The 14,314-nt window shown below is 42.4% G+C and overlaps 1 protein-coding gene across 2 annotated transcripts in view; it reads right to left on the bottom strand.

Annotated features, from left to right (window-relative positions):
- The window catches only part of LOC129775062 (uncharacterized), a 103,256-nt gene that overhangs the window by 73,210 nt on the left and 15,732 nt on the right, over positions 1-14,314 (bottom strand). Inside the window, exons 2-3 of one of the 2 annotated variants that reach the window (XM_055779267.1) lie at positions 2,049-2,181; positions 1,405-1,503 (exon numbers count right to left, since the gene is read on the bottom strand). In XM_055779267.1, coding sequence (XP_055635242.1) covers positions 1,405-1,503; positions 2,049-2,181 — 232 coding nt within the window. The remainder of the gene's footprint in view (positions 1-1,404; positions 1,504-2,048; positions 2,182-14,314) is intronic. The other variant, XM_055779268.1, reaches the window with a different exon arrangement.

Below are 14,314 nucleotides of genomic sequence, written 5' to 3'. Positions count from 1 at the left end.
GCAACTGAATACACGTTCATAGACACGTTCGTTTTGCTCGCTGATACTAAAGGGTGTGTCACATCAAATTGCATCACGGAAAAAACGCTGTAGAAATTCGCCCAGTAGACCGATCCTTTTGAAAATTTTAGACAGTAAAATAAAAACTATTAAACAACTTTTGGCATTTTCTTTTTATTCATACTTCGAGCCCAAGCCCGTATGCTCGCACCTTCCTCTTTACCCCGTCCATAAGGTTCTGTACACCGTCAGGTTGTAGTTTTTTTTGAACAGAAATCCATTTTCTCTTGAAGTCCGCCTCCGATTTGACAACTTTTGGGTTCTTCCGGAGGGCCTGCTTCATAATCGCCCAATATTTCTCTATTGGGCGAAGCTCCGGCGCGTTGGGCGGGTTCATTTCCTTTGGCACGAAGGTGACCCCGTTGGCTTCGTACCACTCCAACACGTCCTTTGAATAGTGGCACGAAGCGAGATCCGGCCAGAAGATGGTCGGGCCCTCGTGCTGCTTCAATAGTGGTAGTAAGCGCTTCTGTAGGCACTCCTTAAGGTAAACCTGCCCGTTTACCGAGCCGGTCATCACGAAGGGGGCGCTCCGCTTTCCGCAAGAGCAGATCGCTTGCCACACCATGTACTTTTTGGCAAACTTGGATAGTTTCTGCTTGCGAATCTCCTCCGGAACGCTGAATTTGTCCTCTGCGAAGAAGAACAACAGGCCCGGCAGCCTACGAAAGTCCGCTTTGACGTAGGTTTCGTCGTCCATTACCAGGCAATGCGGCTTCGTCAGCATTTTGGTGTACAGCTTCCGGGCTCGCGTCTTCCCCACCATGTTATGCCTTTCGTCGCGGTTAGGAGCCTTCTGAACCTTGTATGTACGCAGGCCCTCCCGCTGCTTGGTCCGCTGGACGAATGAACTTGACAAATTCAGCTTATTGGCGACATCCCGGACCGAACTTCTCGGATCACGTCTAAACTGCTTAACTACGCGTTTGTGATCTTTTTCACTGACGGAGCATCCATTTTTGCCGTTCTTCACCTTCCGGTCGATGGTTAGGTTCTCGAAGTATCGTTTTAGTACTCTGCTGACCGTGGATTGGACGATTCCCAGCATCTTACCGATGTCCCGATGTGACAACTCCGGATTCTCGAAATGAGTGCACAGGATTAATTCACGACGCTCTTTTTCGTTCGACGACATTTTTCCAAATTTACGAAAAATTGACAGTGAAGCATGGCCAACGTGATCTCTACACTCTTATCTGATTATAAGCGAAAGCTGAAGATATAATTCCTAAAAATTAAATTTCTGCAGCGTTTTTTCCGTGATGCAATTTGATGTGACACACCCTTTAATTGCTTTTTGTTGAGATTATACTGTTCGAATTATAAGGATAAAATCGTACTTACCAAGAAGAACCGTCCAAATGATTTTATAGCAAATTTTCCACTTTGTAATGAAATCGAACGGGGCTTACTAAAAGTTTCATTCAAAAATTGCACTGTTCCCTGAAAAGAGTACAAAGTATACACTTATTTGCAAACTATTTAAAACACCTTTTGTAGATTTCCGTGGCCTAACACGTTTCCGATAAGAATGTTAGTTTGAGGTTCACGTGTTTGATGAAAGCAAATACAGTACAACCCCGATTATCCGCGGAATAGTCGGGCTAGGTCACCGCGTGTAACAAAAATGCGGATAACGCAATGAAGGGCTAAACATGAAGTGTAAACATGAAAAAATATATTTTAGCTTGAAAACTATGCTTCATCAATAAAGAAATCATTAAACTAGCCATCTATAAGGTCGTGTACACAAGTGATTGGATAATGTGAAAGTACCCTACCACTAACCGACAAATTTCGGGAAGATCTATAGAATTACTAGGGAACTCGATTTCGCGAATTATCGAGGTCCCACTGTACAGCTTTACAGCATCGACAAGTTTAAAAGATTTCATGTTTCGATCATCGACGCATTTATTTGTCTTTTTAGTTTGATGTTTGCGATAGAGTTTGAGATTCGATAAAATTACTGTATGCTGTGTACTCACCATTATTTGTCCGCATAGTAGCAACTTCTGCATTTCAGACACCCAAGAAGGGTGAAAATAAATTACAGATTTAACAGGATCCTCAAAATCATCTCTTTTACTGGTATCATAAACAAAAACAATTGTCATTTCCCTGCGAAATAATGAAAAGTAATCTATATGAGCTGTGTTTGTTTTTTTTTATTTGTAATTATTGTTTTTTTTTATTTGTAATTATTAAATTTATCTCAAAATTTCATACTTGATTGTTTCTATCAATTAAATTAAAGTTCTCTAACCCCTCTACAAATTGTTCTTTGACGCCCAACTTCGCGATTTTTAACCCACTGTTTTAAGCCACTTAAATTTCACTTTAATATTATTCATATCTATATATATTTAAATGGAGTGATGTCTGTCTTTCTGTCTTTCTCTCTGTCTGATTCTTATGGACTCGGAAACCACTGAACCGATCGACATGACATGTAGAGGTCTTTGAGGTCGGGGAGGGTTCTTATGATAGTTTGAGCCCCCTCCCCCCTCTCTAAGGGAGGGACTGCCACACAAATGAAACACACATATCTGCATTACTCGAGAATTAATCAAGCAAATGAAATAAAATTTTGCAAGTGTAGGTTTTAGGATGCAATAAATGTTTCTATGGTGGTTATATACTCCTCCCCCCTTCCTTAGGAGGGGCTGCCATACAAATGAAACACAAATTTCTGCATAACTCGAAAACTAATCAATCAAATGGAGCCGAATTTGGCATGTAAAAGTTTTTGAATATGAGAAATGTTCCCTCCCTCTTCTGAAATGGAGAGGGGGTCCCATAAAAATAATACACATATTTCAACCAAACATGACAATTGATTTTTTTTAATGTGATAAAACGCACTCCTATATCTTCTTCTATCTATATAAATAAAAATGGATCATCGAATGTGTTGATAAGAGCAAAACTCGAGAAAGAAATTGTCCGACTTAGGGCTGTCTTTATTCTATCATATTTTTTATTTCAAACATTTATTCCATGTAACGGATAAACATGTTATTTGCAAGTGGATGAAAAATCTTGAACGAGAATTGTGTCTGAAAATAATCTGATATTATAATGACGAGTTTTGGTAGAAGTACTAGGAATTTTATAGTAAAAGGTAGTTTTAAAGGGTAGAAAATCAATCAATGAACAGTCCTGCGATTGGACCTATGAACGTACGCTTAGTAAAAAACGTGAATGTGATAACGAAAAATAAATTTTGAGCGGGACGAAGTTTGCCGGGTCAGCTAGTTTGAATTATAAACTTTTTTTTCAAACTGTTTACAATCGAGTCCTAAATTTTACATAATCGAATCATCTATAATCGAGTTTGTATATAATCGAGTTCGACCTGCATGAGGAACTAGGTTAACAAAGCAAATATTGATTAAGTATGTTATTCAAACTAAATTGTAACGATCACGCAGGAACTGTCACAAAGAAATGTTCTAATAGTTTCACAGGAACATTTTCAGTTGATTTAACGTTCGAAGATGTAATTCCGACACAATCATCTGAACCTTCCTGAATATTCCCCATCTCAATAGAACTACTATCTTCAGCGTTTTCTCAGCTTTTTCAACACTGATCACAGCAAATCAATTGTTCCTTTTTGCACTAATTATTAAAAGACATTCGAACGAACGGTATTGTACTGTCGACATCAGCAAGCTCACGACGCATTAATTGTGCCAGCGGAATATCACCGTCATCATTGAAGGAAAATTCGGCTTCCTGAAGCAATTTAAATAAATAGTCTCAGATTAATTCTTATTGGTTTTAGAGGGCGAAAGTTCTCGGATGTCTTTTTAGATGGAGAGTTAAGCCACCTAAACAAGCCCCTCACAAGAAAATTTGCAAACCTTTCCTCTTCACCCCCTCAATCTCCTGCTCCCGCTTCCGATCAACTCCCGAACTTGCCTCCCAGCCCTACTGTTCCTGATCCCGCTCAACAATCGACCTCGTCCTCCCCCTCAGTTGTTTCCTCTCCTCGTGTCAAGGTCTATCCAGAAGATTCACCTGGATCTGGCCCATGGGTTGTTTTCTTCCGGCCCAAACCAAAAGGAAAATCTCTAAATGTCATTCAAATTTCTAAAGATCTGGCAAGATATTATTCCTCCGTGGTCGAAATTAGAAAGATTAGACCGAACAAACTGCGTGTTGTCGTGGCTAATCGGAAGCACGCTAACGATATTGTTGTCGACAATCGTTTTGTAATAGAATATCGCGTATATGTGCCCTGCCATAACGTAGAAATTGCGGGGGTGATTACAGAAACGGGTCTGACGAGCGAAATAATAAAAGAGGGAGATGGCAGATTTAAACAGCTCCCTTTGAAGCAAATTAAAATTTTGGACTGCCAGCAACTTGGAAAAGTTTCCCAGAATGGGGAAGAAAAAAAATTCACGCCGTCCGACTCGTTTCGAGTAACTTTTGCTGGTTCCGCCCTCCCTGACTACGTTATGGTGGATAAATTAAGGCTTCCAGTGCGACTCTTCGTGCCAAAGCCCATGACTTGCAACAAATGCAAGTCAGTTGGTCATACAGCAGACTATTGCGCCAACAAGGAGCGCTGTGCCACTTGCGGAGAGCAACATGAGGGGAAATCCTGCAGTGCGACTGAGCATAAATGTCCATATTGCGGGGGATCCCCACACGAGCTCTCAGCTTGTGAAACTTATAAGAGTCGCTGGGATAAACAGAAGCGCTCTTTGAAGGAACGCTCGAAGCGCACTTTTGCGGAAATTTTGAAGGGCGCTTCTCCACCGGCTCAAGAACAACAACCAATCAACACACAAAATGCCTTCGCCACGTTGCCCGTTGACGAAATGGAAGCGGACACAGCTAACGGGGGCACACCGTTCATTTTCCAAGGGAATCCCCGGCGCAAAAATGTGACCACTCCCAAAGTTCAAGGACAAGTCCCTCCGGTGATAACCCTGTTAGCTTGCCTAAAAAATCGAGTGCAGCGGACAAGCAAAATCAGGTTCCTCCTGGCTTCCGTGGCAATAGTTCACCTTCGAACGACCCAGCACTAGAGGGGACATCAAAAACCCCAACTGTCCCTATTTTTCCGTCCAGCTCAACTTCCCAATCGGGATTTATAAAGTTGTCTGACCTTTTTTTTTTATTTTATTTGATCCATCTGACTTACAGTCTACATGAATATGAAATTATAATTAAATGTAAATAAATAGTCGAAAACATAAAACATCAAGTTGTCAAGTTGAAACGTTTCAAACGGTACTTAAATTCATTCACGGAACAACAGAAATCAAACAAATGAAACACATAATTAAATTCACGACACATCGATACAATCGGTTCATTTCTTCCGTACTCGGTTCGTATGAATTCTAGTCGCAGAAATTCCCTTGATCGTAGGACCACAGTCGGTGCGTTTAAATTAAACTGTGGGAGGAGTTCGTATGTCCCAGTAGTACTTTGGCGACAAATAAAGCTTTTGCCGAGCTACGACTTTGATGCAGAGTTTCTATCCCAAGCAGACGGCAACGGTCCTTATACGGTAGTAGGTCAGCCGAGTTAGTCCATGGTAGAAATCTCAATGCAAATTTAATGAATCGAGATTGAACAGCTTCAATTCTTTTTATCCACACGTGCGCATATGGACTCCATACCACTGAAGCAGTCTCCAGGACAGATCGAACAAGGGCGTAGTAAAGCGATCGGAGACAGTAAGTATCTCGGAAGTTGTTTGCAGCTCTCATTATGAAACCTAAGTTCCTGTTCGCCTTATTAATTATGTTAGAGTAATGATCTCTGAATGTGAGCTGTGAATCGAGATGAACTCCAAGGTCCTTTACAACGCTGGCTCTCTCGATCTGGCATCCACCAATGTCGTAAACCCAGTGAATTGGAGATTTTTTTCGTGTGAAGGTGATGACAAAACATTTCTGGACGCTGATGGTCAGACGATTACAACAACACCAGCTTTCAAATTGATTAATAAGTCGCTGCAGTTCCTTACAATCCTCGGTAGATCTAACTGTTAAGTAGAGCTTGAGATCATCCGCATACAGAATTCGACAACCTGGTGGGATGAGCAAGCACACATCATTGAAAAATATCGAAAACAATAACGGTCCCAGGTTGCTTCCTTGTGGAACTCCAGAACAATTCGTAAATGTATAGGACTGCGATGATCCGAGCTTCACGGTGAGTGGCCTGTTGACTAAGTAGGAACTCAGCCATCCACTGAAAAGTGAACAAGCACCTAATCGCTTCAGCTTAGCAATCAGCAATTGATGATCCACACGGTCAAAGGCAGCCTTCAGGTCAGTGTAAACAGTGTCGATTTGTGCACCATTCTCAATTGCCCTGACGCAATACGATGAAAAATCCACCAGATTCGTGTTAATCGACCTTCCTTTGAAGAAACCATGTTGATCAGGCGAGATGTATGATTTGACGGCATTGAAAAGCACGCCACCAACAAGTATCTCGAATAGCTTAGACACAGCTCATAGAGAGTTTATGCCACGATACGTAGACACATCACGTTTATCACCTTTTTTATGGATAGGAAACATCACTGATGCTTTCCATTTCTCCGGAAACTTCCCCTCTGATAGTGACTTGTTGATGATGATTGACAACGGAGCAGCAATAGCCTCAGCACACTTTTTAAAACGATCGGTGGAATTCCATCAGGTCCAACGGCCGAGGAAGATTTCAATCTGCGAATCGCGTCAAGAACGCTTTGCTCAGTAAATGTGAAATTTCCCATCTCAATTACGTTACTGGGTACATTTCCTAGTGCCAGGCTCATGGCTTGATCCGTGATGAAATTCGCTTTAAACACGCTGGAGAAATGCTTAGCGAACAGATCGCAAATTCCCATACGAGGCTCAGCTGCTCTATCATCAAGAAACATAGATTTTGGAAGACCGCTCGTTTTGCATTTTTCATTCATAAAAGCCCAAAAACTTTTAGGGTTACGTTTGAGATCATTCTCTTTGCGTTTTACGTACCTTGAGTAGAGTAGCCGGTTTTGAGTGTGGTATCTTCGACTGGCAGCATTAAACTGTTGTTTTTCTATTGGATTCCGGTGAATAGTATATCTTCTCAGAGCAGCCGCTCTCTGGCGTTTCAGTACGCGCAGCTGGTGATTCGACCATGGGGGTTTACTTCGGTGGCGCCTAGGGGGCACAAAGCGGCGAAATAATTGTACAAGCGTGTTGGTGAATATGGAGACAGCCACGTCAATATTGTTATCAATAAGCTGGATCCAATCGCAGCTAGCAATAGCTCGACTAATTTCATCGAAATTTGCTTTGTGAAAGTCCAATCTCACATCATCTATGGAATCATCGTAACTCACAGGCTCTGGGAAATGCATTCTAGCGACAACAGCAGGATGAAACACGTCAGCTTCAATGAGAGGTTCGGGAGCCTCTGTCACAGTGCATTTGGAGACAGCCTCTGCGTTTATGAATATCAGATCCAATGTACGGCCTCTGTTATTTTTGACGTCATTCATTTGTTTCAGGTTCATAGTAGACATTCCATCGACGAGATACGCGCTAGATGTTGAAAATCTGGACTCTAAAGGATCAGCATACAGAAATCCAGTAGTGGAGCTCGACCAGACAAGGTGAGTTTGATTGTAATCTCCAAGAAGAATATGAGAATCACTCGGTTTCAAAGATTCAGTGATACTGGAAACGGACTCAAGATGTTTTTCGAGGATGTCAGCATTACCCGCAAGCTCTGGCGCCAAATATACCGCTCCAACAATAATAATACTGTCTGGTCCATGTATATTCACCCAAAGATGCTCCACTAAATCGCTAACTTGCGCCACTGTTTTTGAGGAGCTAAACTTCTTCGATACCGCAATGAGTACGCCGCCTCCTCTTTTTTTCCCTGTCATAATTGAGTCAAGATCGTTTCGAAACACCGTATAGTAGTCACCAAATAGTTGGGCGGAGTGGGAACGAGGAACTAGCTTCACAACTTTTACTAACGATGAGTCCACATTCGCAATGTCATGAATATGTTGTTTAACATCGTCTTCTTTTTGATCCGGGGTGAACGGGGTCACATAAAAGGCTACCATCTCTTCAGAGGCCTGTCCAATTTTGGCAACGCTTAAAGTTCCCGTGCAACGCCGCATAACATTAACACCAGTGTGGTTACTGTTACTGTTACTGGGCGAGGCGTGATGACCGGAGATGACAGATTGCGGCTGATTCTTATTACCATCACGATGAGCAAGGGATGAAGACGAAGACTCGATGACAGATGGTTTGCTCGAGTTATTGATTAGCACAGCCGGTGTAGATGCAGTCGTTTGGGGAGTGGTCCGAGACTCTCGTTGCGATAAAATTTGCACGCGTCGTTTTCCGACAACAAGTCTATCAGGTTGTTGTGCCACAGAGCTATTTATTTCGTCTAACACTTCGAAGAAAGATGACTCATCGCAGGATCTCGAGCGATTGATGGGATCAATAGTGTCATCAAGATTGAGTTGATCAATGCTTTGGAGAAATGTAGATTTATCCAATGATTGGTTGGTTTGTTTATGTTGCTGCTGTGTACCGTAGAGCGTCTTGTTAATAATGCGAAGATTATCGCCGTAATTTCCTAAGCGCGTATCCATAGAGTCCGTGCGTATTAGCAGTTCTTGTAGAGCTTTGATGATAATATTCTCTCGACTGTGTGCAGCAGGATTGAAGCTCTGTCGACAGGCATCGCAAAACCAGAACAACCCGACTTTCGCTGACCATGCTGAATAATGGTGCTTTGTCAACCCCACACAAGTCTGGTGGAATGTGATACCACAGGTGCCACTGCACGGAATCGTCTTGCCAGTACTTAGTGATCGTGAGCAGGCTTGACACGTATCCATATTTTCACAAAAAAATTATCACGGTTTCAACAAAGTTACAGAGTCTCACTAGACGACAGTGATAACAGATCGTAGAAGCGCCTACGTTTATGCAGCGTTGATTAATGAGCTTCCAGTGATTCGAGTAGATACCAGCGCGAGAGATGAGGAGCTTTGCAGCGATAGTTGCGTCTATTGTCCAGCAGATGTCGCTTCAGGACAAAAAATCGGCGTGGAATGTAGCGTGTCTTTGTATTTTTCACTAACAAAGCACAAAAACACAAACTCGCGAAATTCCAAAATGTGTAGAGACGGCACACCGAATAAATTCACAAATATATATATAGAACCACGGGACGTTTTCGAACAATATCAACACGGAAACGAGACGAAAAGATTTTAAAAACTCGATAAATAGCGGGAAAAACAACGACCGAAAAAAAAACGTTTGTTTACACAAAGCAGTGTTGCCAGCTAATGAAGCCAGAATTTGGATCAAATCTTCAAGTGTTTTAATGTTTCCGACTCCATCAGAACCATTGTCATCTCAATGCTTCCAGTATTAAAGACAGTTTTACAGCAATTGATGCAAACATGGCCCCTCCTTGCAATGATTATCTCTCTTGATGTCTAATTCAAATAGAGAGGTCGGAGATATCACTGTTTTACAGTGGAATTGTCGTAGTATTATCCCTAAATTGGATACATTCAAATTTTTAATTCATAAGTTCAATTGTGATGTTTTTGCTCTGTCCGAAACTTGGCTTTCTTCGCGAGATGATCTCTCTTTCCATGATTTCAATATTATACGCTTGGACCGTGATGACAGATACGGAGGGGTGCTATTGGGGATCAATAAGTGCCACTCATTTTTTCGAATTGACCTTCCACCTATTGGAGGGATTGAAGCTGTTGCTTGTCATGCAAACATCAGAGGAAAAGACCTCTGTATTGTCAGCTTGTATTGACCTCAGAGAGCTGCGGTTAGCCGCAAGCAACTTGTTGACATGTGCTCACTTCTTCCTGAGCCACGATTGATCTTGGGAGACTTCAACTCTCACGGAACTGCCTGGGGGGAACAGTACGACGACAATCGTTCATCGTTGATATATATACCTTTGTAACAGCTTCAATATGACCGTTTTGAATACTGGGGAAACAACACGTGTTCCTAAACCTCCTGCTAACCCAAGTGCTCTTGACCTCTCGCTTTGCTCGAATTCACTATCGTTAGATTGCAAGTGGAATGTAATCCAGGACCCCAACGGTAGTGATCACTTGCCAATCAAAATTTCCATCACCATTGGGTCGAATTCTTCTGAATCTATAAACATGGCATATGACCTCACAAGACACATTGACTGGAAAAAATATGCGGACGCGATTGCTCTAGCCATCAATTCCAGCGATGGTTTTCCTCCATTGGAGGAGTATAACTTCATTTCTCGTTTGATCTATGACAGCGCGGTTCGCGCTCAAACGAAACCCATCCCAGGCTCCACTATTCGTCGAAGGCCTCCCAATCCATGGTGGGATAGCCTATGTTCCAAGCTTTATCAGAATAAATCGAACGCATTCAAAGCTTTTCGGAAACGTGGAACCATTGAAAATTTTCAATCGTATTTGGACCTTGAAAATCAATTTAAAAACTTGATCAAAGGGAAAAAACATGCTTATTGGCGAAATTTCGTGGGAGGTTTGTCACGGGAAACGACAATGAAAAAATTATGGAAAGTGGCTCGAAACATGAGAAATCGCTCTTCAACGAATGAAAGCGAAGAATATTCACATCGATGGATTTTCAATTTTGCACGGAAAGTTTGTCCTGATTCCGCTCCTGTGCAAAAAATTGTTCGAGATATACCTCCAGATAGGTGCGATCTTGATTCCGAGTTTTCGATGGTAGAATTCTCCCTTGCTCTCCTTTCTTGTAACAATTCGGCTCCAGGAACGGATAGAATTAAGTTCAACTTGTTGAAAAACTTCCCTAATGTGGCGAAACATCGCTTGTTGAATTTATTCAATCGGTTCATGGAGCATAATATTGTTCCAGATAATTGGAAACAAGTAAGAGTTATAGCTAAAGGGTGTGTCGCATCAAATTGCATCACGGAAAAAACGCTGTAGAAATTCGCCCAGTAGACCGATCCTTTTGAAAATTTTAGACAGTAAAATAAAAACTATTAAACAACTTTTGGCGTTTTCTTTTTATTCATACTTCGAGCCCAAGCCCGTATGCTGGCACCTTCCTCTTTACCCCGTCCATAAGGTTCTGTACAACGTCAGGTTGTAGTTTTTTTTGAACAGAAATCCATTTTCTCTTGAAGTCCGCCTCCGATTTGACAACTTTTGGGTTCCTCCGGAGGGCCTGCTTCATAATCGCCCAATATTTCTCTATTGGGCGAAGCTCCGGCGCGTTGAGCGGGTTCATTTCCTTTGGCACGAAAGTGATCCCGTTGGCTTCGTACCACTCCAACAAGTCCTTTGAATAGTGGCACGAAGCGAGATCCGGCCAGAAGATGATCGGGCCCTCGTGCTGCTTCAATAGTGGTAGTAAGCGCTTCTGTAGGCACTCCTTAAGGTAAACCTGCCCGTTTACCGTGCCGGTCATCACGAAGGGGGCGCTCCGCTTTCCGCAAGAGCAGATCGCTTGCCACACCATGTACTTTTTGGCAAACTTGGATAGTTTCTGCTTGCGAATCTCCTCCGGAACGCTGAATTTGTCTTCTGCGGAGAAGAACAACAGGCCCGGCAGCTGACGAAAGTCCGCTTTGACGTAGGTTTCGTCGTCCATTACCAGGCAATGCGGCTTCGTCAGTATTTCGATGTACAGCTTCCGGGCTCGCGTCTTCCCCACCATGTTTTGCCTTTCGTCGCGGTTAGGAGCCTTCTGAACCTTGTTCCAAATTTACGAAAAATTGACAGTGAAGCATGGCCAACGTGATATATACACTCTTATCTGATTATAAGCGAAAGCTGAAGATATAATTCCTAAAAATTAAATTTCTACAGCGTTTTTTCCGTGATGCAATTTGATGTGACACACCCTTTATTCAAAAACCCGGAAGGCCCGCGTCCGACTTCAATTCGTACCGCCCAATAGCAATGCTGTCTTGTATACGGAAATTGTTGGAGAAAATGATCTTGTTTCGCCTTGATCGATGGGTTGAAACGAATGGCCTACTCTCAGATACACAATATGGGTTCCGCAGGGGCAAGGGGACGAATGATTGTCTTGCGTTGCTTTCTTCAGAAATTCAAATGGCTTACGCCGAAAAAAAACAAATGGCTTCAGTATTCTTGGACATAAAGGGGGCCTTTGATTCTGTTTCAATAGAGGTTTTGTCAGACAAATTACACTCTCGGGGTCTGCCGCCTCTATTGAATAATATGTTATATAACTTGCTTTGTGAGAAACATTTGAACTTTTCTCACGGAGATTCGGCAGTAAGTCGGTTCTCTTACACGGGCCTCCCCAAGGGCTCATGTTTAAGCCCCCTTTTGTACAACTTCTATGTAAGCGACATCGACAATTACCTTACACAAAATTGCAGCCTAAGACAACTTGCAGATGATGGAGTAGTGTCGGTCGTAGGATCAAACGAATCCGACCTGCAAGGACCCTTACAAGATACTTTGAACAATTTTTCAACCTGGGCCATTGGGCTAGGGATCGAATTCTCCACGGAGAAAACAGAGATGGTGGTTTTTTATAGGAAGCATAGACCAGCAAAACCAAAGCTTCAACTTTTGGGTAAACCGATCACTCATACTATGTCATTCAAGTATCTTGGGGTCTGGTTCGACTCCAAATGTACTTGGGGGGCCCATATTAGGTATCTGAGTAAAAAATGTCAACAAAGAATAAACTTTCTCCGTACAATTACCGGCACCTGGTGGGGAGCCCATCCCGAAGATCTTATAATGTTGTATCGAACAACTATTCTCTCAGTGATGGAGTATGGCAGTTTCTGTTTTCAATCAGCTGCCAAAACACACCTCATTAAACTCGAGCGAATTCAGCATCTTTGTCTCCGTATTACGTTGGGATGTATGCCCTCAACGCATACCATGAGCCTCGAGGTTTTGGCAGGCGTACTCCCACTAAAAGATCGCTTCAATTTATTATCTCTTCGGTTCCTCATCCGGTGTAAGGTTATGAACCCATTGGTGATCGGAAATTTTGAGCAACTGAGCGAGCTAAATTTTCATTCTGGATTTATGAGCTCATATCATGAATTCATCTCCATGCAGGTTGATCCTTCTTCGTATATTCCCAACCGTGTTTGTTTCCCTGACTACATCAATTCCTCTGTACATTTTGATCTGTTCATGAAGGAGAAAATCCATGATATTCCAGATTACCTTCTATCGGGGATCGTTCCTACGATCTTCAATGCAAAGTATGGGCGTATCAATTGTGATAATATGTATTTTACTGATTGGTCCTTGGAGTGTTCAACGTATTTTTTAGCACCTCACACAGTCTTCAGTATCCTTGCTCAGTATATATTGCTGAATTGGCAGCAATACACTGGGCGCTGGACAGCGTCGCCTCACGACCTGTTGAACACTATTACATTGTAACGGATAGTCTTAGCTCTGTCGAAGCTATCCGTTCAGTGAGGCCGGAAAAGCACTCGCCGTACTTCCTTGAGAGAATACGAGAAATTTTGAGTGCTTTTACCAGACGCTGTTATGTCATTACCTTTGTCTGGGTCCCTTCACATTGCTCAATTCCGGGTAATGAGAGGGCTGACTCATTAGCAAAGGTAGGTGCAATTGAAGGCGAAATTTATCAGCGTCAAATCGCCTTCAATGAATTTTATTCTTTAGTTCGTAAAAATACCATCGTTAGCTGGCAACGCAAATGGAACGAAGATGAATTGGGCCGGTGGCTCCACTCAATTATCCCTAAGGTTAGCCTTAAACCACGGTTCAAAAGTCTGGACTTGAGTCGGGACTTTATTCGCACCTTCTCCCGACTCATGTCCAATTACTGTTCGTTAAACGCGCTACTCTTTCGTTTTGATCTTGCCGACAGCAATATCTGTGCCTGTGGCCAAGGTTACCACGACATCGAACACGTTGTTTGGTCGTGCGAGATCGTTGCCAGATCGAATTTAGAAAACTCCCTTCGGGCTAGAGGAAGGCAGCCCAATGTGCCGGTAAGAGATGTGTTGGCTGGTTTAGACCTTGATTACATGTCCCAAATATATGTCTTCCTAAAAGTTATCGATCTTCGTGTCTGATTGTCCTTATATCCTTATATTCTCCTTTTCCTTTTCCTTCGCGAGAAATCAAATCCCCTCTTATTAACAATAGAATAAGGTGAAATGTAAATACATATTAGATATAAGATAGGCTTAAGAATTGAGTGTAATGAATGTGAGTGTG

Source organism: Toxorhynchites rutilus, chromosome 3 (assembly GCF_029784135.1).
Source record: "Toxorhynchites rutilus septentrionalis strain SRP chromosome 3, ASM2978413v1, whole genome shotgun sequence".
NCBI classification, from domain to species: domain Eukaryota; kingdom Metazoa; phylum Arthropoda; class Insecta; order Diptera; family Culicidae; genus Toxorhynchites; species Toxorhynchites rutilus.
Note: the sequence above shows the minus strand (reverse complement) of the source record. Positions and strands in the feature narration are given on the sequence as shown.